The sequence below is a fragment of the Leptinotarsa decemlineata genome, unplaced genomic scaffold (assembly GCF_025532065.1).
Source record: "Leptinotarsa decemlineata unplaced genomic scaffold, Ldec_3_MD MMD2_P_RNA_scaffold_2, whole genome shotgun sequence".
NCBI classification, from domain to species: Eukaryota; Metazoa; Arthropoda; class Insecta; order Coleoptera; family Chrysomelidae; genus Leptinotarsa; species Leptinotarsa decemlineata.
The window spans coordinates 7,676,735-7,704,681 of record NW_027412529.1 but is presented as its reverse complement, the minus strand read 5'-3'; the positions used below and the strand labels follow the sequence as shown (position 1 = coordinate 7,704,681).

At 35.5% G+C, this 27,947-nt stretch overlaps 2 protein-coding genes across 6 annotated transcripts in view; one reads left to right on the top strand and one right to left on the bottom strand.

The window, feature by feature from the left end:
- Positions 1 to 8,943: 8,943 nt before the first annotated feature.
- LOC111511249 (probable 3',5'-cyclic phosphodiesterase pde-5) overlaps positions 8,944 to 27,947 on the top strand; it is a 70,106-nt gene continuing 51,102 nt past the window's right edge. For 2 of the 5 annotated variants that reach the window (XM_074182638.1, XM_074182634.1), the window contains exons 1-3: positions 8,944 to 9,076; positions 23,916 to 23,990; positions 25,752 to 26,058. In XM_074182638.1, the coding sequence (XP_074038739.1) occupies positions 9,019 to 9,076; positions 23,916 to 23,990; positions 25,752 to 26,058 (440 nt within the window). In that variant the 5' untranslated portion in view covers positions 8,944 to 9,018. Of the gene's footprint in view, positions 9,077 to 15,531; positions 15,700 to 23,171; positions 23,337 to 23,915; positions 23,991 to 25,751; positions 26,059 to 27,947 lie in introns of those variants that run through there. The other 3 variants (XM_074182642.1, XM_074182652.1, XM_074182647.1) reach the window with 3 other exon arrangements.
- Positions 9,466 to 10,978, bottom strand: LOC141485607 (uncharacterized). Its single transcript, XM_074182603.1, has 3 exons — positions 10,471 to 10,978; positions 10,190 to 10,411; positions 9,466 to 10,132 (listed from the first exon to the last, which is right to left on the bottom strand). Exons 1-3 carry the CDS (start codon positions 10,639 to 10,641, stop codon positions 9,887 to 9,889), a joined length of 639 nt encoding a protein of 212 aa, XP_074038704.1. The 5' UTR covers positions 10,642 to 10,978; the 3' UTR covers positions 9,466 to 9,886.

Genomic DNA, 27,947 nt, shown 5'->3' with positions numbered 1-27,947 from the left:
TAATAATGATGATAATAATATTCATTCATCATTTTTTATACACTTGGATATATATGGTAAGTCAGTTGTACTATATAGTTGCGTATATAGTTCTAACAGGGAAGAGGAAATTTCAAAAGCAGCTATTGGTGTGTGGCGTTGCGAAATATCTACCTAGCTATAGATTGTTTAGATCCAGCCAATCAGTTGAGAAATGAACTTGACGGTATCATCAAGTCATTTGACTAGCATCAAGTGGTTGAGAAACCAACTCGCTATTCTTCAACAAGTAGCAAATTATTAGATGTCATAATTTGCTTCAAAAGTTTACGAGTTACAGACTGTACTGCGGTAGATTGTTCCACTTTTTCCGACCACTAGTTTTCCACTTGTAAAATAGGATTTATCTCCAAAACAAAAACTGACATTCTTTACACATTTAGAGACTTCAAATATTTTGACAAGCACGCATTTCAATATGACATTTGCAGCTCTGACTTTGAATGGAACGCACCTCTGAAATCTGTACGAATCACTAAAAAAAGCATCGTGGTTGATAGATAATTTGAAATTATTGATGAAGCTTCATAATAAGGCTTTGACTAGATTTAGAAAAAGTGGCCCTATAGTACACTGGGATTATTATAAACAAATAAGGAATCTCACTAATCGTACCACCAACCTCACAAAAGAAGCTTATTTGGAGTTCAGGCTTCGCAATAATAAAAATAACCTTTGGAAGGAACTTTCTGATCTAGGGCTCTATAGCAGAAAGTCTGTAAATTCAATTTCCAGCCACCTCAGAAAAGCTCTCGAAATTAACGAGTTTTTTTGTAACAATAGAAAAACTACTGAATTACCCGACGATGAACTTCTGTCGTTTTTTACCCATAATAAAATGTATGCGAACTCGAATTTTTTTTTCTGTGAAACAAAAGACCAAGAGGTCTTCGAAGTATTGCTCTTAGTGAAATCGAACGCTGTTTTGACGGCATTTGTATAGGAATGCTTTTGCATTCTTGTCCTCATATATCACCATATATTACATATATCTTCAATGAATGTATAAATAACAATGATTTTCCCAAATCATGAAAACTATCCCAGGTAATTCCTCTAGCCAAAGTCAACCATCCCCAAAACTTTAATGACCTTAGGCCAATCAGTATATTGTGTGCCTTTTCTAAAATTTTTGAAAAAATCATTAAAAAACAGATTTGCAATTATATTTAGAAACAAAACATTTTACCAGTGTCTCAATCGGACTTCAGACCCAATCATAGCTGCACGACTGCCCTACTGAAAGTAGTTGATGACATTTATACATCAACAGATGATAATGAATCAACACATCTTGTTTTAATAGATTATTCTAAAGCATTCGACAAAATAATTCACCGCCTTCTGATTGCTCTGCTGAACTATATAGGTTTCTCATACTCTTTTACTACTCTGATCAATAGCTATTTGAATTCCGTTAATCAGGAAGGTCTCAATGCGTAACTTCAGATGAAACTATGTCAAGTTTCGTGAATATATCTGCAGGTATACCTCAAGGTTCAATTCTCGGTCCTACGCTGTTCGTAATCTACACATCCCAATTTCCAAAGTGTGTGGAAATTGGCGTGTGAGCAAATAAATGCAGATTCAAAATCCTCACTCACAACCTCAAAGAAGTACTGCCTGAGAAGCAATCCCTCCAAAAGAGTAGTAATGCTATTTGGTCGAACAGCGATGAGGAAAGGATGTGAGGGAAATATCGATATCATCTCATGATTGACCAATCCCTTGAGTTCAACTCTCATGACTCCCAAATTATAAAACTTGGCTATAGTAATTTCAAATCAATATGCTCAAATAGGCAGTCATTGAATCAAAAATGTAAGAAATTATTATGCGATGCCCTAGTTCTCTCTCACGCCAACTATGCAGATATAGTGTATGGCCGAGCGTTATCTGATGACAAAAGAATACAGACGTTACAAAATGCATGCATCAGACTCATTACAGGAACTAGGAGGGGACAACACGTGTCTCATCTGAGACTGGGATGTCTGAAAATGGAAGATCGATGCATATTTCATGCTTGTATCACCTACCATTAGATTATAATAACAAAAATAATCAGTTATCTTCACGACAAAATAAAATATAGAACAGACATCCATAATTTGAATCGGTGATTCAGAAATCAACTAACTACACCCCGCCACAGAACAACTCCACAGAACTACTTTATTTCCTTTTCTCATAATATGGCCTGACTTTATAATCGAATTCCCAATTCACTAAAATCACTTTCCGCGCTAGATTATAGAAATAAACTCGAAATTTACTTACTGGAACACAAATTGCCTCAACTCCTGTCAATAAAATAATTTTGATGTAAATGAGCATTTCATACAGTTTGATTTTCATTAGTTTTTTATTGTTGTTAGTACTAACAGAAATGATTCTGGTGCATTTGACACTGATATATATCTAGAATTTACGTATGTTGTGCATGTATTTTTTATTTATTTTAATTTTTTTTTCTAGGTTGAATGGAAGAGCAACTTCTGATTGAGTCATTCGTGACAAGATCAGAAATTGAATTCTGCCTTTTGATAGGTACGTGGGTGGATTATATATATTGTATTCCATACATTGTATTTTTTTTTCTTACCCATCAATAAAACAATTAATATTACTATTATTATATAACCGATTTTCAATCGAGAATTCTCACCTTTGATTTGTGTATAGACAGGAGCCAACCTCTAACATAAACTATTAAAAATATTGTCAGACAGCCAAGCGGCTTCGGAAAGCATCTCTCATCTAGCAACGTTCAAGTTGACAGTGAACTGCGAAAAGCCCTCAATTGGAAGATTCAACGACTCGTCTCTTGTTCATATTCCTGGCCACATCAGCCTGAAATGCAATGAAAGTGCTGACTCTTTCGCAAAAAAGGCGCAGCAAATGATTTCATGGCACCAAGACATGTCATTGGCATCACTTTACCTAATACACACTGAACACCTGAAACACTCATTATATGACTCTATTTGGAATATGATGAAAGAGCAGAACAAATGCTCTATGCACGCTTCATCGCGAAACGAATCCAGTTTTCAGAGTTTTGCTGAAATAGACTGATTAAGAAGCCTTTTGTTGACATAGTATTACATATCTGTCTGTTTGAAAATCTGTTTTTCCGTCAATTAGCTGTCGCCCCCATACGAACGACAACTTTCAGAAGTTGAGAAACTTGTGCGAGCTAATAACTAATGAAGTCTTACCTTTTAACGTGTGATTACTAACACTTCAGAAAATGCTTCGATTCGAGATACTATCTCACTAGAAATACTTGTTTTTTTATATATCTACTGTTCCATATATTCGTGAGATATTGACATTTGGTGGCCTAGAAATTTTAAAAAGAAAAGATTCATTGGCAAAACTGATATTTTTTCCGTTAGATACAGGCTGAACAATATTTCTCATAAAGGAATAAATTCCAGGGCCTAGTTTCGTTATTATTTCTCTCGTCATAGTTTTATTCTGATACCGTATCTAAGAACTCAATTGAAAATATTCTCGTCTTTCTTTTGTGAACCTATCACGGAAAAGTCTGGAATTTACGAAGTTGAATGTAAGGACTGCGATGCAAAATATTATGAACAGACAAAAAGATTTAATAAAGTAAGATATAAGGAACCCATAGCACACTTAAAATATGGAAGACCTGAAAAATCAGCAATCGCCCATCATATTTTGAAACAAAACCATTCCATAGACTTCAGTTCATTAAGATTAGTTAGACAAGTTAACAACAACAGGCAACTAGATGCCTATGAGAGTGTAGAAATAAGTAAACACAATAATATTATGAATAACGATGACGGACCTATACCAAAGAGGATACTATATAGCTTGTTAAAATAAAATAAAATAATGTTGTTGGGTTTACTGATAACTACATAAGGACACATTGCAAAAATAAATTTGGATAGGCAATATTGTGAAATTAATTTTCATATAGCTGAAAATTGTTTTATATAAACATATATTGTAAAACAATAGATAAGGCAAAATTGTAAAATTAATTTAGCTTGGTATACCTGTATGTTTGGTACGCCTGGATGGTTTACTTATATGGGTTACCTATATAGCATAAATAGGGTTAGCTCGCATTAGTTTCTAGTTTTAATCTTCCTCTTTGAAGATGATCACTTGATGATCGAAACACGTGTCGAGGTGTTAAAAATAACGATTTGGTGTTGGGAAAAAACTCCAGTAATATTCATAACTACACCAAAGGTTCCAAACAGTGCATCATAAAAAATGTATCCGATTTGATTTCTCTACCAAATACATTTTACTAACATTTGATACATATAAAATCATAAACAGCAAAAGAGTTACGTTTTTTATTTCAGCTCTGCCCCTGTCAACAATATTGAAATGTTAATCTAGATTGTCCCATTTCGTCATCGTGATCAGTTTGCGTGTAATAATCACATTATATCACTATCATTTTCATTATCGCATGTTTCAACTTGAATTCAATCAACCTTGACAAACGTTTTGAATGTTGGGGTCATACCAGCATTTTGACTTCTCGGAAAGAACACAAATTAATATTTTCATTCAATTCATGAATCTACAACATTAAACTAATTTATCTACTGAAATGCGATGGCAAAAATGTAGATAAACTGCAAAATTTTGTTGTGAATCTGCCTAACAAAAATATAGATACGCTGAAATGTTTTGTTGTAAATCTGAAATAGTACAATGACTTTTTGAAATATCTGGATTTCATTTCAAATTTTCTATTTTGAAGTTTGTCATGAAAATTTCATACACATTTTTTTGAAATTTTTCTTTGTCTGGATTGTTATCTTATGTCACATTGCTTCACAGTTTGAAGTTACTTCTTAGTATCAATACATGAAGCATTTTATTCAATTATCAAAAGTTCTACTTTGAATAAATACTATGTTGAAAGGCAAGATTTTTTTGCTTGTCTCACATAATTTTTGACAGAGATAGAATCAGAAAAAATATTCTTTAGTATCTTCGAATGGAAAAGGCATGTGGTAAATTTGAAAATTTCCCTTTTTTTCTACATCACGCATGATAAAACTGAAAATGAGACACCAGAAGTGACGATAGTTGCATTCGAAAACATCAATTGCATAAGATGTCATGAAAATCCATCAGGTAGGTGTGTATATCCTTTTTGTATAATTTATTTTTTTATCGGATGTTGTCAAGGAATCGGTGTACACAACATTTGTTTCGACCCACGACTATTTTATCGTGAGTATGAAAACTTAATACACACAAAAATTATATCAACTCTTGTGAAAAGATAGGCAAGATATACTGTTGACAAGACAAGATTTATTCTGACTGTACTGTTACAACGTTCAAAAAGTAATGAATGATTTTACAAATATAATATTTCACCTAGATAGAGAGAGGGATCAGATTCGTTATTGTAGGGATAGAAAGGCAATAATAGCGATAAGGGACATAAGGAACAATAAAGGAATTGAAAATCTAGCTATTTGTATCTCCCAAAATACATAAGGAAATAGGCTTAAATATACGGGTTGCTTGGGTAAATTCGTGAAAATTGAATTTTTATGAGGATGAGTGGATTAGAAAAGACCCATATATTAGAAGACCAACTGGAAAACCCCGATTGGGATACCCTTGAGAATGATGAAAAACTAAATAACTTGAACAAGATTAGTTGAAAATACCAAAAATAAAACTGGCAGAGCTGGCAACTCTAGGCTGAATACTGAAAATTTAAATTTTACAATTCACTTGAAAAAATCATAATTTTGGTAGCAAGATTTTGAGATGGAACAACATTCATTGACTCGCGTCTTTCTATGGCTACAAAGGAATGTTGAACAAATATCTGAATCTGCCTTGTATCAAATTTTTGAGCAGAAGAAACATAATCTGTATTCGAAGGGGAAACAAGTTCTGCTCAAGCACGTCAGGGAAAGGTCAAACGATGATTCACCTCTACTAAAGGGGAAAAAAGCCCCTGCATGCCTGGATCTGATGATTCCTCAGGTAAAAGTCACTAACAGATGACATCAACTGTAAAGGTTGTTGCGGTTGCTGAATTGGGAACCTTACACCTCGAACATTGGAAAACCTGAATATCTTCCTGTCAACCGTAATTGCTCCTCTACACTACCATGGTTGCCGTAGAAGATATATCAGAAGGTGGTCCACGGTTTTTTTTCAGGACGAAACACAATCACTACAGGTGAACCCTGGAGGCACTCTAAGACCGGTGCCTGTGCTAAAGTAGCGATTCACGTTGGATTTGAATCGCTGGAGATTAAATTCATTTGGAAAAATGTTCTCAGAAAGTGTATTCCACATAAACAAAGTTCCCCAAATGACATACTTCTAATAGTGAAGTTCGAGGTATACTGAGTTGAACTTCAAAAGGATTAGCAGTCTCAGTCCGTCGCGTATTTCTGATAATAATAATCGCAAAAAGATACAAAAACAGAAGTAACGTCACCAGCAAGATAGATTATGTCAGACAGTATGGCAGAGGTATTTAGCAATAATATAAGGTTCTATATTCAGTAGAATCCTATGAATTCCTTTTTTGAATTCGCTTCGAGGAAACGCAAACGAGCTTTTGAGAAGCAGTCTTTGCAATTCCAGCACATAATATACTCACACATAATAATACTCAAGATGCAGTGGTCTCTATTGATGAAATAAATATGTCACAAGAAGTAAAATTTTTAGGCACAATTGTGGATGAAGCCTTGAATTGGAACTCTCATATTGATGGTGTCTGCAAGAAACTCAATAAAGCATTTTTTGAAATAAAGCAGATGAAAACTTTGTAGCTCAGAAAAGTCTGATTAGCATCTATTATGCAATGGCTTTTTCACATATTTCTTTGAACATCTTGTCTTGGGGGTGCGGTTCGGATTTCAACAGGGTGTTTATAGGACAGAAACGTATTCTGAGACTAATTTTTGACATGGAATATCGTGAAAGTTGTAAACCAGTGTTCATAAGAATTAAATTGCTGTCTGTCCCAGCACTGTATAATTTTAAATGTGTAGTCTTCATTAGAAAAAATCTTACAACTCTCACAACTAATGGATCCTCTCACAATTTTTATAAACGTCATGCTGATCAATTGAGAATACCCCTCCACAGGACAGCAAAATTCCAAAAATCACCCCTATATAACGGGATCATCCTGTATAATAAACTGCCAACTTCGATTAAAACTCTGAAATTCGGAAATGTGTTCTATAACCGTGTTAAATCCTTGCTCATTGAAAAGTGTTACTTTAGTCGCCAGGAATACCTAAACGATAATTTAATGTTATTTTCTGAATAAGTCTAATGTGAATGTTATAAATGTTATCTATTAGTATTACAGTATGCTTTTTGTTTTTAATTAACCTGCCATATGTACACATATTGTACATTCGGTACATATTGTACCCAGTGACGAAAATAAATTACTATTAATTTTATTATTATAATATAAGATATATCTTACTGACAATTGCTTTTTCCAGAATGTTCATATTTTTATTCTTTTGTGTTTTCACTACATATTGTTTTATAAGTTCACAATTTTTTTTCTACTTCATTTCAACTATGTACTGAGGGTAAATGGATTGATTTAATTGACGTACCATATGTATATATTATACCACAGTGGTTTAATGAATTATTATTATTTTCACAGTAGTGTGCGCTGGTCAGGCCCTATCCCCCGAAGCCCCGATACATGCGGGAGGGCGCGCCAGCATTATCAACCAATGACCACTCCCCACACCGTGGGGTAAGTGATCATTGGCCCGATAATCATGTGCCCTGAGCAAACGCAGTGTATTATTATTATCATAATTGTGCCAAAACATATCGGTGTCCATTCTAACCCCCAACAAACTAATCGAAGCAGAAAGCGGAATTGTCTGTCCTGACATTATTTTATCCAGTTCGGAGACATTTATCTCTCTGGAGAAAACCGATGCCTGGGTTTTTGTGGCATTGAATTGAACCTGGTTACGTTCACCCCAATTCTAAATCACTTCTAGATCCTCCTGCTGCCGATGAAGATGTGCAGCCGATGTCTTAGAATGCTCCATGATTTTTGATATAATTGATTGCAAAGCGACTGGTTTATAGTTATTTGCTACTGATAAGAGACAAAATGATAGGTAGGATTGAATATATCGAGAGTTAAGTTGAACCGGCTGATGCTTGATGTATCGACTCCGTAAAATGGAGAAAATTCAACATGTTTCAATAGAAGTGGACGACACGTTGAATTCAGACCTTTGAGTTGAAGAAATTGTAGAACTTCCAATCATAATATTCCAAGAAGATGCATCGGATTTATCTGATGATAATACGCCATTATTTTAGCCTGTACCTAATATATTCTCAAATGAACATATCCATTTGATCATGTAGATATATTGGGTTGAAATGGTATAACAATATCAATAAATGAATAAACAAAGCTATTAGTTTCATCTAGAATGTTTTATCAAATATCCAAACGCTTATGCAGTTAGAAAACAACCAGGACGTCTCTAAAATCCTTTGTTTACGATACTAAAATAGGGTGGACACGGTAAAGTATTGAAAACTCGCCCATACCAGCTGTAGCAATTTATAACGAAATCACAAAATTTTTTGACCACTCAGACTTTTGCATTAATATTGAGTATGTATTACTCTTCACTATTAGTTTTGGAAACAGACTATTGTGAGTTTTTTCTTCGAAACTTCTCATTCTGTGTTTCTATTGACGACTTCCCCAAAGCAATAAAGCAATATACGTGTGTGTTATTGTGTTTATCTATCTGAAGGGCTTATATTTCAGATATCTCCATAATAATTTGAAGCGCGCACTAATGTTATCTCTCTTTTCTCATTGAAGAGTAATAAAACAGTGCTAGGCACCCTCACTTTTAGTACGCTGCTTTGAAATTACATGAGTTCGGTGATCGTTTCAGTAATAGAAATGACATGTTCAGTACTTTGACACGGGTTCTTGTTATGTTTTGCTGTAACAGCCGTAAGAAAAGTAAGTTGTATTTTGGTGTGCGCAATTTTTGTAGTGCCTCGTTCTTTTTCGAACTAATCTGATACTAGAAAAATTTCGGGTCCGAAGTTTTGATCTCATTTATCATACTAAATACTGCTTTTATTATACCCTCCACCATCTCATTCGACAATTTCCCAACCAACTTACACCAAACACACTTTTTTTCTCACACCACCAGTATAAATGATGTAAGACAGTATTATCACACATAGCTAGTTGAATTGTGAATTTTTATATTTATTTCTGACCGGGATATTATAAGCTTATATCGTCATAGTTACGCTATCAATAAAGAGGGTCATAACTCCCTTGGGACATTATAGATTTTATAATTCCCTCTACCTTCCACAAGTAAAAATAAATAGAAATGAAAACTGAACCATATTTTATTTATTCACGTCATTACAAATAATAAATGTACAATTTTGAAATGTTCCCTGAAAATTACTTCCGCCACTGGAAACAATTTCTTCTTTTGTATGGCTGGAGCTTCTGTTCACTACAGTCGAGGTACCTGCCTCTTCTGATGACAAAGTAGACAACATACGCGCCGTTTTATTTCTCAATTCGATGCTATCCTCCAAATACCCATCCGCCACCGTGGAACTTTTCCAACCTCCGTGTCTTTTTAAGTTAGTCATAGTTGCTCCTGCATTGGCTAGAGCAGTAGCAGAAGTGCGACGAAGGCAATGTCCCGTATAGGAAGATGAGTTTGGCAATCCTAAATACTTTGCGATTTTGCTGGGGATTTTCCCAAACATGTTTTTTCCAATTGGCTGAGATGTACATTTATTTTGTCGGAAGCTCAAAAAAAAATCGTTCAATACCTTTAGGACGCAAAGACATATAAAGTCTTAATAAAGGCAAAGCGGAGAACTCTTTTTCATCCACAACTGTAAATTTCTTCGATACACCAGTTTTACTTTCCGGTACGTTCACTACCATAACGGAATCCCGGTCCTCTGTATCCGATATCTTCATATTCAAAAGTTCCTGACTTCTGCATCCTCCAAAATAACCCCTAATCAAAACAACCTATAACAAAAAAAAAGGAAATAAATACACACAAAAAAAAAATAAGAAAAAAATTACCTTATGCAATAAATGAATATCATTAGGAGCGTCCTTTGGGAATCTGATAACATCTTTAGGAGATAAAACAGCAGACTTTTTCGGCTTATAACTCTTACTCTTCCGTTTCAAAAAAGCCTGTAGTTCATTGAACTTGGTGATATCTCGTTTCTCATGTATAGTCACCATCGATTTTAGCATTGACCATTTAGTCCATAAAGAATTCGGACTATACGTTTCTGACTGAAACGAATAAACACAATTACTACCAAATCTACCGAAAAACATAGAAAATTCCTTACCAGTTCTTGAAAATATGCCAGAAATACAGTTTCAGTGACATCTTTTGGCATAACATTTTTCCGTGTCAGCCAGTCCAGATATATCTTGTATTCTTTTTGGTATACGGCTTCACTTTTCGATGGAATTAATGATTCTCTTGCTTGTTCAGCTTTTTTCAAAATATCCTCCATTATATTTAAGGTAGAAAACACGTTTTCACCGCAAACACAACTTGATAACAAAGTTCTGTTTATAAACAAGTAACATAGCAACAACCTAGCAACAAGAAAACTCTACTATAATCAACGGTACCTGATTCAAATATACCGGGAAGGTAATGAATTGGTACATTTTTCCGTTTCAAAAATGAACAAAATTTTATTGAAATCGGTCAGAAATAAAATTATCTATGTACCACGGGAATTAATGAGCCTTAATAACCTCAGGCAATTGCTGTCCCTCGGGCCAGAGGCCCTCGGGACGCAAACTTTGCCATCGGTAATTAAGGCCCTTCTAATTCCCTTGATACATAAATAACTATTTGTTTTATAAAAATGGTCTAATGCTCTAATATGATATCTTTGTTTGAATATATGTAAATGAGTAATTTTCATCTTTTTGGAACGGGGGGGGGGGGAAGGTTTTGGCTTTCTACTCAAGGACGTCGCCAGCTTATGACTGAGGAGGGCAATATGGGGCAATATTATGGAGGATAAAAAATATGAACGCCTGCGGGGATTTTTTGCAAAACTTTCAACCACTTTATCATTATAATTATTTAGTTTTTTATTTGTTATAGCTCTGTGTACACTCATCATGGTCAGACCATTAAGGCGATCTTCTGCCATGGTCGTGCATGGTAAAGTGATCAAAATTTTGAATGCACTAATTATAATAGAATTTATAAATAAAAAATTGAAAAATGCATTAAAGTAAGAATAATTTCTAAGAAAAGCCATATAATAAACTTAATATGAGTAATATGGTAAAAACAAAAATAAGAACAAAAATAGAAACAAAAAACTCTAGTTCTACCTGTCCAAGCAAAAGTCACAAATATATCCTTCAGGACTCTCTACACCTGAACAATCAGAATGTTCCCAAATTCCACAACTAGTGCACCGATACCACAATTTATTTTTTCCAATATCATCACAAATAATACATCGAATTCCGTCATCATCAAGATCATCAAATTCTTCGTCATCACACAATCCTGTTTCACTTTCCGAATTTGATGATTCTTCGGAAAACGTCTTTTTCACTTTGCGTTTGGACTTTTTCGGCTTCTGCTGTGTTTTTAATTCATTTCTGATGCAGATTTTCTCACTTGGCGTTTGAATATTTTAATTTTCTGGTGATGATGCGAAAACTTGCCGTTTTTTGATTTTTCTTTAGAGGTTTTATCATTTTTTGTTTGCTCTTTTTACCAATTGTTTGATATTTTCCTTTTCTTCTCGTTCTTGTCTTTTCTGTTGTTTTTCTTCAAAAATATTTTTATTGGGGTTTCAGTTAAAATTATTGAATGTTGTTTTTGTCTTGAATTTTTTTTAGGTTCTTTGGCATTTCTGGGTCGGAGGAAATCATTGAAATAATATCAGAAATTGATGAAGTGTTTAGACTTCTGTCTGTAGTTTCATCATCCCAACTTGAACATCCGGGTTAAGGCAAATCAGGCACGGCTTCTGGTAATGTCTTATTTGGGGGACTTCGTGAGTGAGTCATATGAGTGGGGATGTTTATATCCGTGTTATCCTCAAGATTATCTTGTACATCTACGCAAACTGGTGGCTGACAATCGTACATAAAATCTGTGTCAGTAAAAATATTTGGCTGAATCGGAAAAATGCCAGTACATCTAAAACCTGATATTGCTTTGTCTATTGAGGCAACTCTAATGTATGCTTTATCAAAAATACTTGCAACATCATAAGGTGTTATCTGGGATAAATTATTTGATCTCATGTATAGATCACATTCCTTATAATAGGCCTTTTTCAGGGGTCCAAAGAACGTGACGTCCAACGGCTGCATTCGGTGAGATGAATGCGGCGGTAGTGAAAGCATAGTTATATGATTGTTCCTACAATAATTATAGGCTCCAAGTGTTGCGTGACTAGAATGATTGTCTAGCACTAGCAGAACTGGTTGATCTTGACTCGGTTTTGTGAATTTAACAAAATGCTTCAGCCATAACAGAAACATCTCATCGTTGGTCCAGCCATTGAATGTGACCTGATATTCTGCATCAGCGGGCCCGCCTTTAGCATGTAATGTGACAATCGTTTTCTTGGAAACAAAAAGAAAGGTGGCACATATGATCCAACAGCGCTCATGGCGCAAATTACGGTAATATTTTTGCCACGTTCCCAACTAGTTGCTGAACCTATTCTTTTTTGCCCTTTTTTTGCTAAAATGTTTCCTGGTTCTTGAACCGTTGTTATGCCGGTTCCATCCATATTATATATATATATATATATATATATATATATATATATATATATATATATATATATATATATTCGACTTTTGAAATTTATATTTGGACATGACTGCTTCAAGATTTTCAAAGAATCGTGTGACTTCTGTTTTGTTGAAACCTTTGATACGATTGATACTCATGGCTTCGGGCTTACGGACACTAATGGTAGGATTTCGTTTCAAAAAACCTTCCAACCAGTCTCTTCCAGCTAGCTGCTTCTGGGTATTGAATCGTTGCTTCATCTTAAGATTTTCTGTGCATCTATAGGCAAGGCAACAAAATTGCCATCTAGATAAACCATAGAACATGTTAGAGAGCTTAATTAGATGGGCAGCCATTTCTTTTTCTTGTTCGATTGTAAAACAAGGACGTCTGCCTAATTGCGCCGAATACTGCAAGTTGCCCTTCTTTAATCTTCTCTGGAAGGTTTGGTAGGGGATATTACATTGAAGAGCTGCTTTTCTTATACCCATTCCATTAGCCACCAACCTAGCACCCCTTTGGAGATCTTCTGATGTCCACAAACCCTTATCGGTTTTTCTCTTCCACGTCCTGGGCATCTGAAATAAACATTAGGATAATGGGAGCCATTGTGGCTCCTATTACCCCAAGGTGCATTTTTTATTTAAAATGTTTAAAATCAAAAACAGCATAATTTAACAGAAAATCAGATGAGATGCAATGAAATTACATACTTTTATGAACCTATAGTGATAAAATAATAAGGATTAGACAAAAACCAATAATACTTACCGCGCCAATAACTTGCACGAATCTCTAGAACAAGATTTCACAATTTCACCCCTCACCCTGGTCAACAGTTTAAAACGAACTGATTTAAATAACAGCGGTATCTATGAGCCATCACAGCTTAAGGTCAAGCGTAGAGGGCGTTCAGAAGTTACAATAAGGCGATCCAATCCTTATTAATAAGGTGGGTCCCATTACCCACTGGCTCTCATTCCCCTCATCTCCTCTATTACCTAACACCTCTTCCAGTATTCTGAAGGGCTTTCTGCTGGATGATTGCTTCTATGACGTTGTTTCCCCGTAATACGCGGCATTGATGTAATGTCCAGTCCGACTTTCTCAGAAATTGCTTCCTTTATAATTTCAAATTTTCACAGTGGTTTCTAATCGAAAGAAAAATCTTTTTAACGTGTTCCGAGGCTTTGACCACGTCCGAAGCTACAGATTGGAGTACGTTGACAACGGGTTCCATCAAGGCCGAGTATTTGGCTACCAACATAATCTCGAGAATGAAAGAAATTCTGGAAGTAGCCGCATGCAGTTGGAAGACACTTTTCTGAGTTGCACTATTTCCTTCCTGAGATACTGTTTGTAAGGCTTCCAGAATTATTGTAAAATTTTCATTAAAAACTCTGATCGTTTTGTGTTTCTCACTCCATTTTGTCTCGCAAAGTCTGGAAATATTAGGTATCAACTTCCTCCTCAAAACTGATTCCAGAAAAAAGTTAATATATCTTTGATGGTTCCCATAGCTTTCTAATTTCAGGAAGTGAATTTGGATCATTGATCGTAACAATACCTTGTACTTTAGGTATGCCTCATACAAATTATACAAAAATAACGTCAATGCTGGTGAATGGCTCTCGTAGAAAGAAATGCAATGCACACAACACACACACACCATACCCATACCTACCTCCTACCTACATATTTTTACACTGTTTAATGGTGAATCTGATATAGTCGTGATGATAATGGCGGCGATTTTAAAAACGGATGTCAAAATCTTAATGTTACTCTGAATATTTCAATACTTTCTACAATATAAATTAAACCTTGTGAATTTTTTTACGTTTTGTTATGCCATGCGGAATTTATTAATAGGTAAGGAAGTCAATTGCTCGCATTTTGGTCGCTTTGCAGGCTAGCTACATTTGTCTTTAGGAGGGGGGGGGGCAAACTGCCCCCCGTTGGCGACGCCCTTGTTTCTACTTCTCCATCTCTTTGAAAAAATTGTGTAGAAATCCTGTGAATGATTTACGATTCATTTCCATAACGAATGTTTGGAATACAAACTGAATAGAGAAAATTGTTTTTGTATAATTCAGTGTTCATATGAAAACAATTGTTTTAAAAGTATTTTTCTTTCGTGTAATTCAATGTTCATATGAAAGTGGGGCGAGAGAGCTTTTTCTTTCAGGTTGTATCTGAAAGTTATTTCTTTGCATGACCTGAACAACTTTGTATAGAGTTTGTCAGATGAGAATCTGATGTTTTGTTTCCAAATATGATCATCAGTATCCATTTCTGATTGCAGATTATATTCACATATAATAATTGCGGATCTCAACTACTTCAGATGAGAATACAACTTTAAGAAAGTCCGAAGAGTTTTTGCGATATTTTCATTTCACATTACTCCTCAATGACATGACTTCTTGACAGAAATCTTATCTATGTCTAGCATATTTGATTCAGTTATCAAGATGTGAAAATATGTGAATTATTATTACTATAATAGTTACATGAAAATATCACATAAATATTCCATTGTATAATTATATTTAGAATATAATAGGTAACTTCGTCTCGATTGTTTAGTTCAAATTAATATGCGGTAATAAAAATGTAATGTGGAAGTAATAAACGCGATAAAAATGTCACAGAACAAAACAGTGCGCGGTGACTCAGTAACTTATGAAACGTAAGCAAAAAATGCGATAAATTCTCCTTAACGTTGAATTCATAGTGGGATACAATTATTTTGGGTGACAATAACTTGGAGTGACAATTTGAGGTGAGAGAAGTCTAGAAATTCAATATTAGTCTTCATTCTATCTGTAGGTACATAACAAGCATTTTGTGAGAGAGAACATTTTCATTGTTATTATTAGAACTCTGATGACAATATGCGCCATGTAAAGGGCTGGAATTAACATAAATAATACATATGAGTCATTAGTATTCGCGATATTCAATGAAATCATAAGTGGATATTTGTTATTCGACCAACATATCCAATCTAGAAGGTGTAGGTTTGAAAATTCTGTAGACTCCAGTTAAAATAATACCATGTGAAGTCAACTGATTATAAAATCAAAATCAATTAACAAAAATACAACTTTTGATTAAATATATTTAGGAACTTCCATTGAACTTTGGTAAAAAGAAATAAAATTTTTGGCACTGGCACCTATAATAGGGGAGCCCAAGCATGGATTCCGGGATTTACTAAAGCGCGGCAGATTAATAAACAGGGCGATACCTTGTACCCGGTTAAGTACCTCCACCAAATATGAGCCCCATATATAAGACCGCCTGTGAGGCATAAAGGATCAGATTAGTGAAAGAAATTGATCATCAGAAATTCTCGAGCGCGTCAGATTAAGGTAGGGTGAGTTAATTACCTGCTAAAAAGTGTATATTCCAGTAATCTGACAATTTGAGAGTGACGTAAAGAAAGGCGAGGGCAGCAAAGTTGTAAAAAAATAACGTCACTTCGACATTTTCGAGCGTAGCTATTTTTTTTATTTTGAAGGAAATAATTCAAGGATAACAAAAAATATACAATCTGACGATTTCCGCAAGCCGAAATAACAAAAATTCGTCGATAAAGTTTTATGCGTGCAGCTGTGATACCTATATTTTCCTCTCCGAGTTCCTATTCCTCTATTCTCTATTAACTTTTTCTCTATCTATTACTCTCTCACTCCGTCCCCACTCTGAATTCTGTTGCCATGACGCCGTCACAGCTGATCACAGTGATGAAGATGATGAATAATTAATCAATTAATTGATGGATGTAGCCGTTACTACGTGGTAGGAAATCATAATGAAGAAAAGAGAAATTAAACTTTCTATGTTTTTTACCACTTTTATTTGTAATTAACTTTACTGCAGTTTCGTCCTATAAGGACATTTTCAAACTTATACAATACATAAGTTTATACAATATATAAGGACATTTTCAAACTTATACAATATATAAGTTTGAAAATGTCCTTATAGGACGAAACTGCAGTAACATTAGTTACAAATAAAAGTGGTAAAAGCCATAAGAAGTTTAATTTCTCTTTTCTTCATTATTTAATCAATTGATTATAAAAAATAAAATTTTTGAGCATTTTTTAAAAATTATTTTCTTATAAATACAAGTATTCTTCTTAAAAAACATACACTTATTTATTTGCATGCTATTTCCTGAGCTTTTCAATTAATTAAGTTCAATGAATTAAAAAAAAAATTAAAAAATATTTTTTTTGTCAGATTAAGCGAATCCCTCTAGATAATCGTCAGATTATGAGGCAGCACGTCTAAAACATAAAGATGAACCATATATATCTTAATCTGACGCGCTTGAGTATTTCAAAATGGCGATTTTTTTTGCACATTATAATAATGGCTGCGAGTTTGCAGATCGAAATCGTCAGATTATTGAATGAGAGCTCTTTTTTTGTTGCACTCAACACCTCCTCAGAAAATCTGACGCGCTCGATTGAATTTTTTTTCTTTTCACTTTTAACCCTTACGTACAACCACCCACATCATGCAAACGATCAGATGAACATACCAACATTAATAAAAATCCGTAGGACATTGATGCTATCAATATCTGACGCGCTCGAGTATGTCCATGCAACAGTATTTTTTTACATATTTGAAAATCTATAGCCGCTTCCCCCACCGATGACATTTTTTTCTTCTTATCATCTAAGCTTTGCAACCTAATATGTCTCAATGACGCTCGAATAAATCCCCATTTTGCATCGTGGGCTCCCCTACTACTAGTACCGGACGGACTCAACTTCGAACCCCTATCGCCGAACACTATTGAAATACCGCGCATCGGTCGCATAAATAAACATCTTCACATTCAGGAATGTCGGCACATGTTTCATGAGCCCACTCTTGACAACTAGAGTATTATATCCAGTCTTCTTCGTGGTCCTCTAAGCACAAGTTATGTGAAGAGATTTTGCAGACTATCCAAGGAAATGCAGTGCTTGCAGATTCCCACCCCGGATTCAGAAACGATTATCATCATAACTTTTTATTCATTCTTTTTGCAGGTCTCGATGTGAGAAGTTCTCTAGAAATTTTATATTGTAATTTTGAGTAAAATAAATTGTTTTTAAAACGGTTTTCGACTTCAAAGTTACTTAACTCACACTACGCAAGTAGTTTTTTCGATGTTACATATTTGAAGTTAATGGTTCCTTTTTCTTCGTTTCATGTCAAGTTTTTCCTTTGACCTTTACACCTTTGTTTCGTTTCTCCTTCTCTTTTACTATTATTTTGAACTTGGATCTCATTCTTTTCTTTTTTCCTAAAGGTTTTTTTCATTCTCTTCTTCTTCAACAGCTTCTTTCACATTTTCTCTTCCGAACCGCTGATCTTTTTATGGCAGCATATGGCGATGTTGACAATTCATGGACAATCTGAACAACATCTGGATCAAAGCTCGACGACGGCTTGGGACTGCCGATTATTGGTTCGTTGATAGACTCTCTAGGAGTGACTGTCGATTCTTCTGAGACCAAATCGTTGGATAGTTGTGCATCGCAGGACGTCACGGAAACTTCCCCGCTGCAACTTGGTATGTTTAAGGAAGTTTCTGGCTCTTCTAGTGAAATATTGGTCATGTCTGCAGCCAAATAATACACGTCAGAAAATAAATGCCTATCAAATGGGTAAATTCCTGTACATTCAAACCAAACACCGCAATATCCAGCTGAGCTACTTTAGTAAACGCTTATTTGACCAGACCAGCAATATCGTAGTCGGTTATTCGAGATCCGGCGTTTGCTCTCATCCACATGTCGCATCGTTGGTTATAAGCATCTTTGAATGGATTCATAAATGTTCTGTTCAGCGGTTGGAGCTTGTGGGTGGTATGTGGTGGTGAGCTCATCCCATGAACGTTGTTTTCTCGAAAAACATTGATAACCGTCAGTGTCTTGTGACTGCAATGGCCATCTAGTAGGAGCAGCACAGGGCTCTCTTTTGTCGGGTGTGAGTATTTGACGAATATCTGCAACCATTGTACGAAAAAATCATAGTTCATCCAGCCATTTGGCTGAGCCACGCCAACGCTTTCGGCTGGAGCATTGATCATGAGCGTATCATTCATCCTTTGTCTAGGAAAGACAAAAAATGGCGGTATGAAGTGGCCGTCGGTACTCATACAAAACAAAACTGTTATATTTTTGCCCCTTTCAGCAGAAGGGAGCTTTCCCACTTGACGGACACCCTTCGGAGCGAGAAATTTTTGATGTTTGTGCACGCAGCTGACTCCGGTTTCATCACAGTTATAAATGTTATAAGGTGAAATTCTGTACTGTGTCATTAGTCTTTCCATATTGTCATAAAATATATCGACTTGCGGTTAATTAAACCCTACGTCTCGCGTCATGCTTGTCGATGGTGCTCTCAATGAAATTTCCGTATGTCTCTGCATGAAATCATCATAAAAATGCTTCCCGGCAGCTTACTTCTCTTTGTTGAAACGATGGGGGATCTTCATTGCTTCAGCGAAGTCGAAAGCTAACTTCAGAAACTCCTTTTTCATCAGCGGCAGACATCTATTGGATAAATCTCTTACGTGGTCCACTAAAACTTGTTTTAGTGGTATTAGTGAATCTACCGAGCTTTGGTTGCAACGTCACTTCTTCTTCACGGTTCGATGCCAATGTTTCATCATGTAGAGTGCTTTTTGTGATATTGTAGCGTAGTGAAGCTTTCCTCAAACTCATGTCTTTCGGCATCTATTGCAGTTTGTAAACTCTTTTAGTCCCATTTTCCTTTTTTTTCATCTCTTCCATTTCGATTTATCTCCGTTATTCTATCATCTGAAACAACTTAAAATAATTTAAATAATAGATATAAATGCTTAGTAGAAAAAACAACTTGTAAACTGTCCTGTGTTAAGGGACATATTTGTGTCCGGTACTAGGGAAAACATGATCCCCAACATTACGTGTTTCATATTAAAAGTGCTTAGAAAATTAATAAAAACTTTCATCGTTGATGAATGAACCTTTTTCCTGAAGTATGAAAAATCACTCACTAGCAGCGCTAGTAGTTCGGTAGGGACAAACACAACCTAATTCTCATATAAACATATATTAAAGTACAAGTAAAAAAGAATGTTTTAACAGAAGAAGATGTTTCCTGGAGCAAAACTAAAATTTGCAACTATAAAGGATAAAGGATAACAATGTTGTAACATTAAAACGTTGGCTTGCATGCCGTAATTTGAAAGTAACTGGAAAAAAAATGAATTAATAGACAGGCTAGTATACAGACTCTAGTAAAAGAGTAGCGGTAGATTCAAATTGTAATAAAAGAAATTTAAAATAATTATGAATTTCAGATTTATTTCCGAGTGAAATATGAATCGAATATAGATGGTAATGAAATAAATTTAATTGAATATATTAAATGAATATAATTTAATAATTTAATAAATTATTATTATTGACACTGATAATATCAAATTGATCATGAAGATGGATAAAGTCTTCGAAACGTCACCAGATAAGTATATGAATAAAATAGGTTTTTGCTGTTACAAGTTTCAACATCTGAATTTCGGGTTGTACCGCGCTCAAAGTTATGTATTGTTCGACGTTTTGAAGCCATTTTCAAGAAGCAGAGAAGGGTGGCTGTACTGAGAGACACACTTTTGGTTTTTGATGTTCTGGTCTTGCCAAAACTTTAAAACGATATGACCCCCAGTGACTCGTTTCATCCAAACAAAAAATAGATTTAATCAGTGTTCTGGCACTCGACTCGAAGAAATCGAAAGTCAGGCGCTTTGGTAAGCCAAGGTCTTCAATATTATTGAAGGAGACTCCACGCATTGGCTTATCCTTGTGTTGTCTCAGAAGTCAGGTGATCTCTGGGGCTTTTATAAGAGCCTTTTGCTGAACGGGTTCCAACTCGGTGACAGACTTGTGATCACTTCGTCCCGTGTCGAAAACTGAACTAAGTTCATCAGCTGCAAGAGCAGCTGCCCTAACGAGAAATGCTCTAACTCCTGCTCTCTCATGGTCGCGGATTATGCAGAGGGGAAGATCCGAACTCAGAACGACTTTACAGGCTACATCCATTTTGTCATATAGACACTCCAAACTCAAAAGTCCAAGTTCTTCCTGTTGTTGGAGGAAGTACAACCATGGAACCGACGATTTGAGATGTAAACTCCGATAGAGATGCATGATTTTACGAGTCTTTACGTCGAGTTATTACAGCGCCTCACGGGTCCACTTCACTACTCCAAACGAGTAGAATAAGATTGGAACGGAAAGCATATTTGTTGCAGCAACTTTGTTTTTCCCCGATTTTCACTGCTGTTACCTCTTGTGAGTGGCGTTGTTCCACCTCAACATAAGTATACGTCTCTCCGGCATCCAAATAGTGAAGGATGCTACCATCTACGAACTGTATACCTCTCCGTAGTCATCGCATCGTCCTCTTTTGAGATGGACCATTGCACATTTGTCTATACCAAATTTCATACCGATAGAATGCGTGTACTTTTTCACCACCCTCAAGGACCGATGGAGATCCTTCTCTCCAGAGGCATAAAGTTTAAGATCATCCATATAAAACAAATGGGTGACCTTGTGCCTCCGGTTTCCGGGGGTTCCACAGTCATACCCTCGAGTATTTCTGAAAGCAATAGTGAGATGCAGAAGAGAAGGGAACTGAGGGAATCGCCCTGAAATACACTCCTTCTGAAAATGACCCTTCCTGTTTGGACTCTGGCTTGACCAGATGTTATGGTGAAGCGAATTCGCCACAGTGGTATCAGTTGTTCAAGGCATCTCACTATTTTGTGAATAACCACAAGGCATCTGAGTAAATGCAAGATGAGCTTATGCGATGCTGTATCAAATGTGCTTATATTGTATCGAGTCCTGCGTTACACATCTATCGATGACCAGGTTCTTATTACATCCAGCGACTCCTCTCTTCAACCGTCTCTGCTCATATATCCGTTTGAACACTCGGTCAACTGCGGTGAGTATTCGTGTGTATGAGATGCTTGTAAACAACTTATAAAACATGTAATTTTTAGGAATCGATAAATCTCCACTTTTTTTAATGAGAACGGTATGCCCCTCGACAAACCATTCCGGAATCGGCTGCTCCTGGAGCAGCAAAGTTCTTTGAACCTACAAAGACTCTTCGAACGTCATTCGTGGTTATCGGGTTGCGCAGTTCATTGAGATCAGGCTGTCGAAGCCCTCTGTTGAAAGCTTCGAACTGCGTTGGGGCTGAATTGTCTGAGTTTAGTGGCTGCGGGTGTTCATAGTTATCCTTCCAGAAGGAGTTTACCTGATCAGCGGATCATGATGGTCGGCAGATTTTATCCACAACACGTGGATCTAAGAATCTAGGAATGAGCGAGAAGGTTTATCGCGGAACCTAAGGTTTTCCGTGATACTTGTCGCTCGCCTCACTAGTGACTTCTCAGCAGCCACTAGCATTCGTATCCTATCAAGGCAGTGCTGTTTGGTGGTCAGCAGAACGCCTTGATCAAAGTGTCATGGATGCGTTTCGTCTACTACTGCGGTATACATCATCGAAGGCGATTAGGTGATGGTCGAGGTGCTCGAGGTAGTATTCAATGTTGGAATTTGTCTCCAGTGGACGTGGCTTCCTTTCTCCCAATAGTTTTATTTAATAGCTAGAAAATAGCCTTGCCACAGTCACCTCCAGCCGTGGAAGTTTACACTCTTCGATCATTTGTGTATTTTTTATCTTCGTATATTTTGGTACACTTACTTTCCAATTCATTAACTCAAAAAGTACCTATTCATTGCAAAGGATTACAATCAACATTTCCATAATAAAGACTTCAAAGAGACATTCATAAATTCAGAACGTTGTTGAAGTAATCTTAAAGATAAATCACTTATCGATTTTTCTACAAAAATACTCGTAATCAGATACTGCCGTTTCGTAATATTCATACAGAATATATTTTATAGAACGTAAACAAATCGAAGCCTGATAAGTCTTAATGAAATATAACTTTCATGACCTAATTTACGTGCATATTCGCATTGGACCAATTTCGTCTATTTGTTCACAGATATAGCTAATCTGCATCAATATTTGTGTCAAATATTTCCGTATTTGTCATTGATAACCCAGGCAACCGTGTTGATCAATTAGTTCTCCCCTCCAAAAAGTAAATAACAGGAAGTTATTTTGAAAAATAGTATGCAGAACTTTTCATCTGGGCATGTGCAAATTATCAGTATCACTTAGTTGAAACATGGCACAAACATGAAATATCCTCTGAGGTGTTTCATATAAAAAAATATATTTCCATTCGAGCAGAAGGAAATGGTAGAAGTGTTGGTGTAGGTTTACATCATTGAGTGTATTACAAATTGATTTTTTTTCAATATAATAATGATGGTAATGATAATAATACTTAATAGCACTTTTCTCATTCACCAGAAATGCAATACTTTTCACCAACCAAGTTGGAGAGCACAAAATTACCCTCCAGCTATAACAGTTATAGTGCATAGAGAAACAATTAGAAATTGGTATTAACGAAAATGATGAAAAAATCACAAACGTTCTTGAAAATTCAAGTAATGACTTTTGAAAGTTTTTTCGAATACATATATGTAGAAATGAATACGTGGTACCTACTATGGCTATTCTGATAGTTCGCCTAATAGGAAAAGACATTCCCCAAATTTGTTCCTTCTTTTGGAAGTTTCTCTAAAATATTTCCTCGTATTCGCAATTATAATGCAGCTGAAAAAGCAAATGCGCTGTTGTTTCATAGTTTGTATTACTTTCGTATCTATTATGAATGGATAATAAGAATTAAAAAAATTATAATTCATTATAAGAATTCAATATTTTTTTACCTGCACTGTCTGAAGCTTTTACTTGTAGCCATTCTAGGGACATTTAATATGTACGTTGGTGCTTATTACACAATTTAATTTTTTTTAAAATGTTTTGATGATTTTATTTCAGAGCCGAGCACAATGAACACTGGTAGAGAATTGTCAACAGAATTGGGGTACCAAAAATCTGCTAGTATGATTACAAGTGAGTAGATCTTTTTTTTTACATCAACATTGAAACGTCATAATAACTATGTCCTATTGATCATATTCCAATCACTTGATTGAAAACAGTAGTAGACACAAGTATTCTTGTATGTATATAAAATATACACAAGACTACGTTTTTTTTCATGACATTTCCAGAAGAATATTCAATAGATTTCAGTTCGGTTTCCTGGAATTGATTGTTGCAAGTTAATTTCAGGTCAGAAAGTGCTGGAAATGAATAAAAAATTTATTCATTATGTGTTGAGGTTATCTACTTTGTCTTCCACTCCATCGGCCTATATTTCATTAATCATTTGATTTTTTGTAGTTACTTTGATTTTCAGGCATGAATATTTATATCACCTTATCTACTTATCTACTTTGTCTTCCACTCCACCGGCCTATATTTCATTAATCATTTGATTTTTTGTAGTTACTTTGATTTTCAGGCCTGAATATTTATATCACCTTTTACATAATATTCGATATTTTGTGAATATGAGGTAGTTGTTACATGATTTTTCATTGAAAAAATTTACAAAAACAAAAATCTGTTTTTCTATTAACCAGCCGTCGCCCCCCCCTCTACTAACGACAACTCTCAAAAGTTGAAACTTGTGGGAGCTAAGAACTAACGAGGTCTTACCTATTAACGTGTGATTCCCAACACAGATTGAAAGTGCAAATCGATCGTCCGGCCTTGCGGTTCGAACCACCGGTTCACACAGTGGTTGATTGAGTGAATGGAGCTAACCACCCACATCTACTCATCAGGATACCGTCCCACCGTTTGAAGTAAAATTTTATATTCAGATACCGTCCCACCGTTTGAAGTAAAATTTTATATTCAGTTTCTTTCCTTCTGAATATCATAACCCCATAGCTTTTCTTTTAAATGTCATAACCATAATAAAGGTTGCCTTTTTTCATTTTTGTTGATGAAATAACTATCGAAATATAGCTTTAGAGATGTCGTTAATAGAGTTAATTCAAATCCTATTTATCTATATCGCTTTCAATAAGTCGTTATGGGTATTCATTTTCATCATTGGTTATCGCCATCACTGGTGTACCTCTGGGTTCTATTTTGGGTCCCAATTTGTCAGTGTTCTACTCCACACGACAATTACTTGGTCTCAAGAATGGTACAGCAAAGTGAGCATGTGAATGCCAAAGAAATTTTACTAATCGAAGAAAAAACTGTAGGCACTGCATTCAACAAGGAAGATCTTTTCCAAAAGAAACAATCTTTGAGTATCAAAAACAAAATATCTATCTATCTATCTAATTAAATTCCATAACGAATGTTTGACTACAAACTGAATAGAAAAATTTGTTTTTGTATAATTCATATATGAGTAGTTGTTACTAAAGCATTTTTTCTTTCGTGTAATTTAATGTTTATATGAAAATACTTGTTTCAAAAGGGCTTCTTTCTCCAGTTGAAGTTTAAGTTACTTCTTTGCATGAACTACGCATCTTTGTTTAGTTTATTTTGAAATTTATTGCTTTCTTTCTTTCTTTGAAAGATTCCTACATTTTTGTATAAAGATAGAGAAGTTGAAGGTCAAAACCTTTCTTTTCCAAAAATTATTCACTCTTGAAAAGGTATCCCATCGAAGAATTCAAAACGTTGCATTCATGACCCAGCCTAGTATAACTGAGAAGGTCCATTGCAGACCGAGACTGAAGTTTCTGGTATTGAGTCACGAATGCAATACTTATCTGGCCCTTCATTATTCTTTTCAATTTTCAGCTGAGCAAGTTTCGTGCTATTTGACCAACCATCCCAATTTTTTGGAACAATACATCATGGATAACGTTGAGATGGAACAAATAGAACGTTGGATTATAAGAAAATCGAAAAAGGGAAGGAAACCTAGTGATTTTGAAAAAGCTGCAAGAAAGACTAGTTTGTCTAGATGGAAGTTTTGCGTACACGCTGATAAGCGAAAAATGCTCCAAAGCCTAACTCGCAAACTCCAGATTAAACCTTCAAAGGATTATGTTCTATGGGAATTGGCTAACTGCATTAGTTCGGCTGTTAATGCTGATGGTTTCAGGTAACTGAACTCACATTATGGGTGATTTTGGCGTGACACAACGAAAATCTACAATTTTTTATCAAAATCAAATTTAAGAAAATTAAGATAAGCATAATGATATTTATTATATTTACTTTGGTTAATACAAAGGATAAACTGAAAAAATAATCCGTTCCCAAAAAAGAATTACTATAGGTATCTATATAATGCGCGGCTTTTCCCCGCGCAAACATATTGTTTTACTCTTAAGCAACTGCTACAGTCTTGATGCACCCATTTTCCACACATTCTGCACCTGTACTACATCTCCCTGTCCTTACCAAAAATCATTACAAATTAAGCAGAACTCTTTTGGAACAGCATCATCCAGTTCATCATCATCATCATGTAGATTATTGTCATCTATACTTTCATCAGAAGAAGAGTCTTCTGAACATAACTTTCGCCCAACGGCTGTTTTTTGGTATCACTTCCAGCTTTGGCACATTTCTTAGCTGGTGCAGATGACTTTGGGTAATTTCGTAGTTTTATTGGCACGTCGCCTTTCTTTTTCCTTTCACAAAAAGTGAGAATTTCAGAGTGTTGCTTTTGTCTTGAAGGCTTCTTCTCATAAGTTCATTCCTCAGGAATTCCAAATATATCATTCACTTCCGTGAATGATATATTAGGATTGTCTTTCATATTCAAAACAGGCGGGGTTTTATTAGTTTCATCATGAGCAACTGGAACTGGATATATTTTGTTTCTTTCTGGCACTGCATGAGCTTTCTCTGGAACTTCAGGATCTCTTGAAGTATCAGACGCTAGGAAGTCTTCATCAGTAAAGACAATTGGGTTGATAAGATAGATTCCAGTCACTTCAAAGCCCATTAGGTACTGCTTTCTGTACTATAACTATACGTTCATTAGCTTTGTGAAAAAGGGATGCCAAGTCATGCGGAATAATTTGCTGATACTGATTATATTTCATGAAAACATCCATTTCTCTATTTAACGCTGTCTTCAATGGCCCAAGTACCGTTACGTCAAGCGGCTGCATTGTGTGGGAGGTGCAGGTAATGAGAGCATATGAATTCCATTTTGTGTGCAAAACTCGTAGCTATTGAGGAAAGTGTGGCTGCCATGGTTGTCCAGTGCAAGAAGAACTGGCATGAACTGTTGTCTTAAAAATGTTCCAGCCATTCTAAAAACAATTCTACGGTCATCCAACCTGACTTGCTACATCTATAAATTGAACCAGGGAGTCCCAACTGGTTACAACACTAACCTGTTTTTGGTCTTTTTGGGCAGGTATATTGAAAGGATTTTATACTCTAGAAATTCCTGTCTCGTCAACATTAAAAATACTTGCAGAGAGAAATTTATAACGTCCCATTAGAGATTCAAGGTTTGAGAAAAATCTGCCAACTTCAACTCTATTAAAAGCTTTAACTCTGTTTACACTCGTTGTTTCTGGTTCTCAAACTTAAATTTGGGTTTTTTCTAAAGAAAACCACACATCCAGTCGGCACCAGCAATTATTCTAACTCTATTGAACTTATGGTTAATTTCATTCCTTTCAGCGTATCTATTCTTATACCATTCATTTATTCATATGATTTGTGACACTCTATAAAATAGTTTCGATAAAAGCAAAACCTGTGTTGCAATTTCCTTTTCTTGCTCTGGTATAAATGTCGCAAAAGGTCCTAATTTAGGAGCTGTGCAAATTCCAGTTTGCAATCGATCTCTAATTGAAGTATAAGGAAAACCGCATTTCTTGATGGCTCTTCTAATACTGGCACCATAACGAATCGCTCCTAAAGCTTCATCCATTACTTCACAAAGAAAAATGGCGCTCACTCTAGGGGTAATGACGCTAAAAACTGAGCGGCATAACCTGGAAGGTACCGTTTGTTTATAACCTA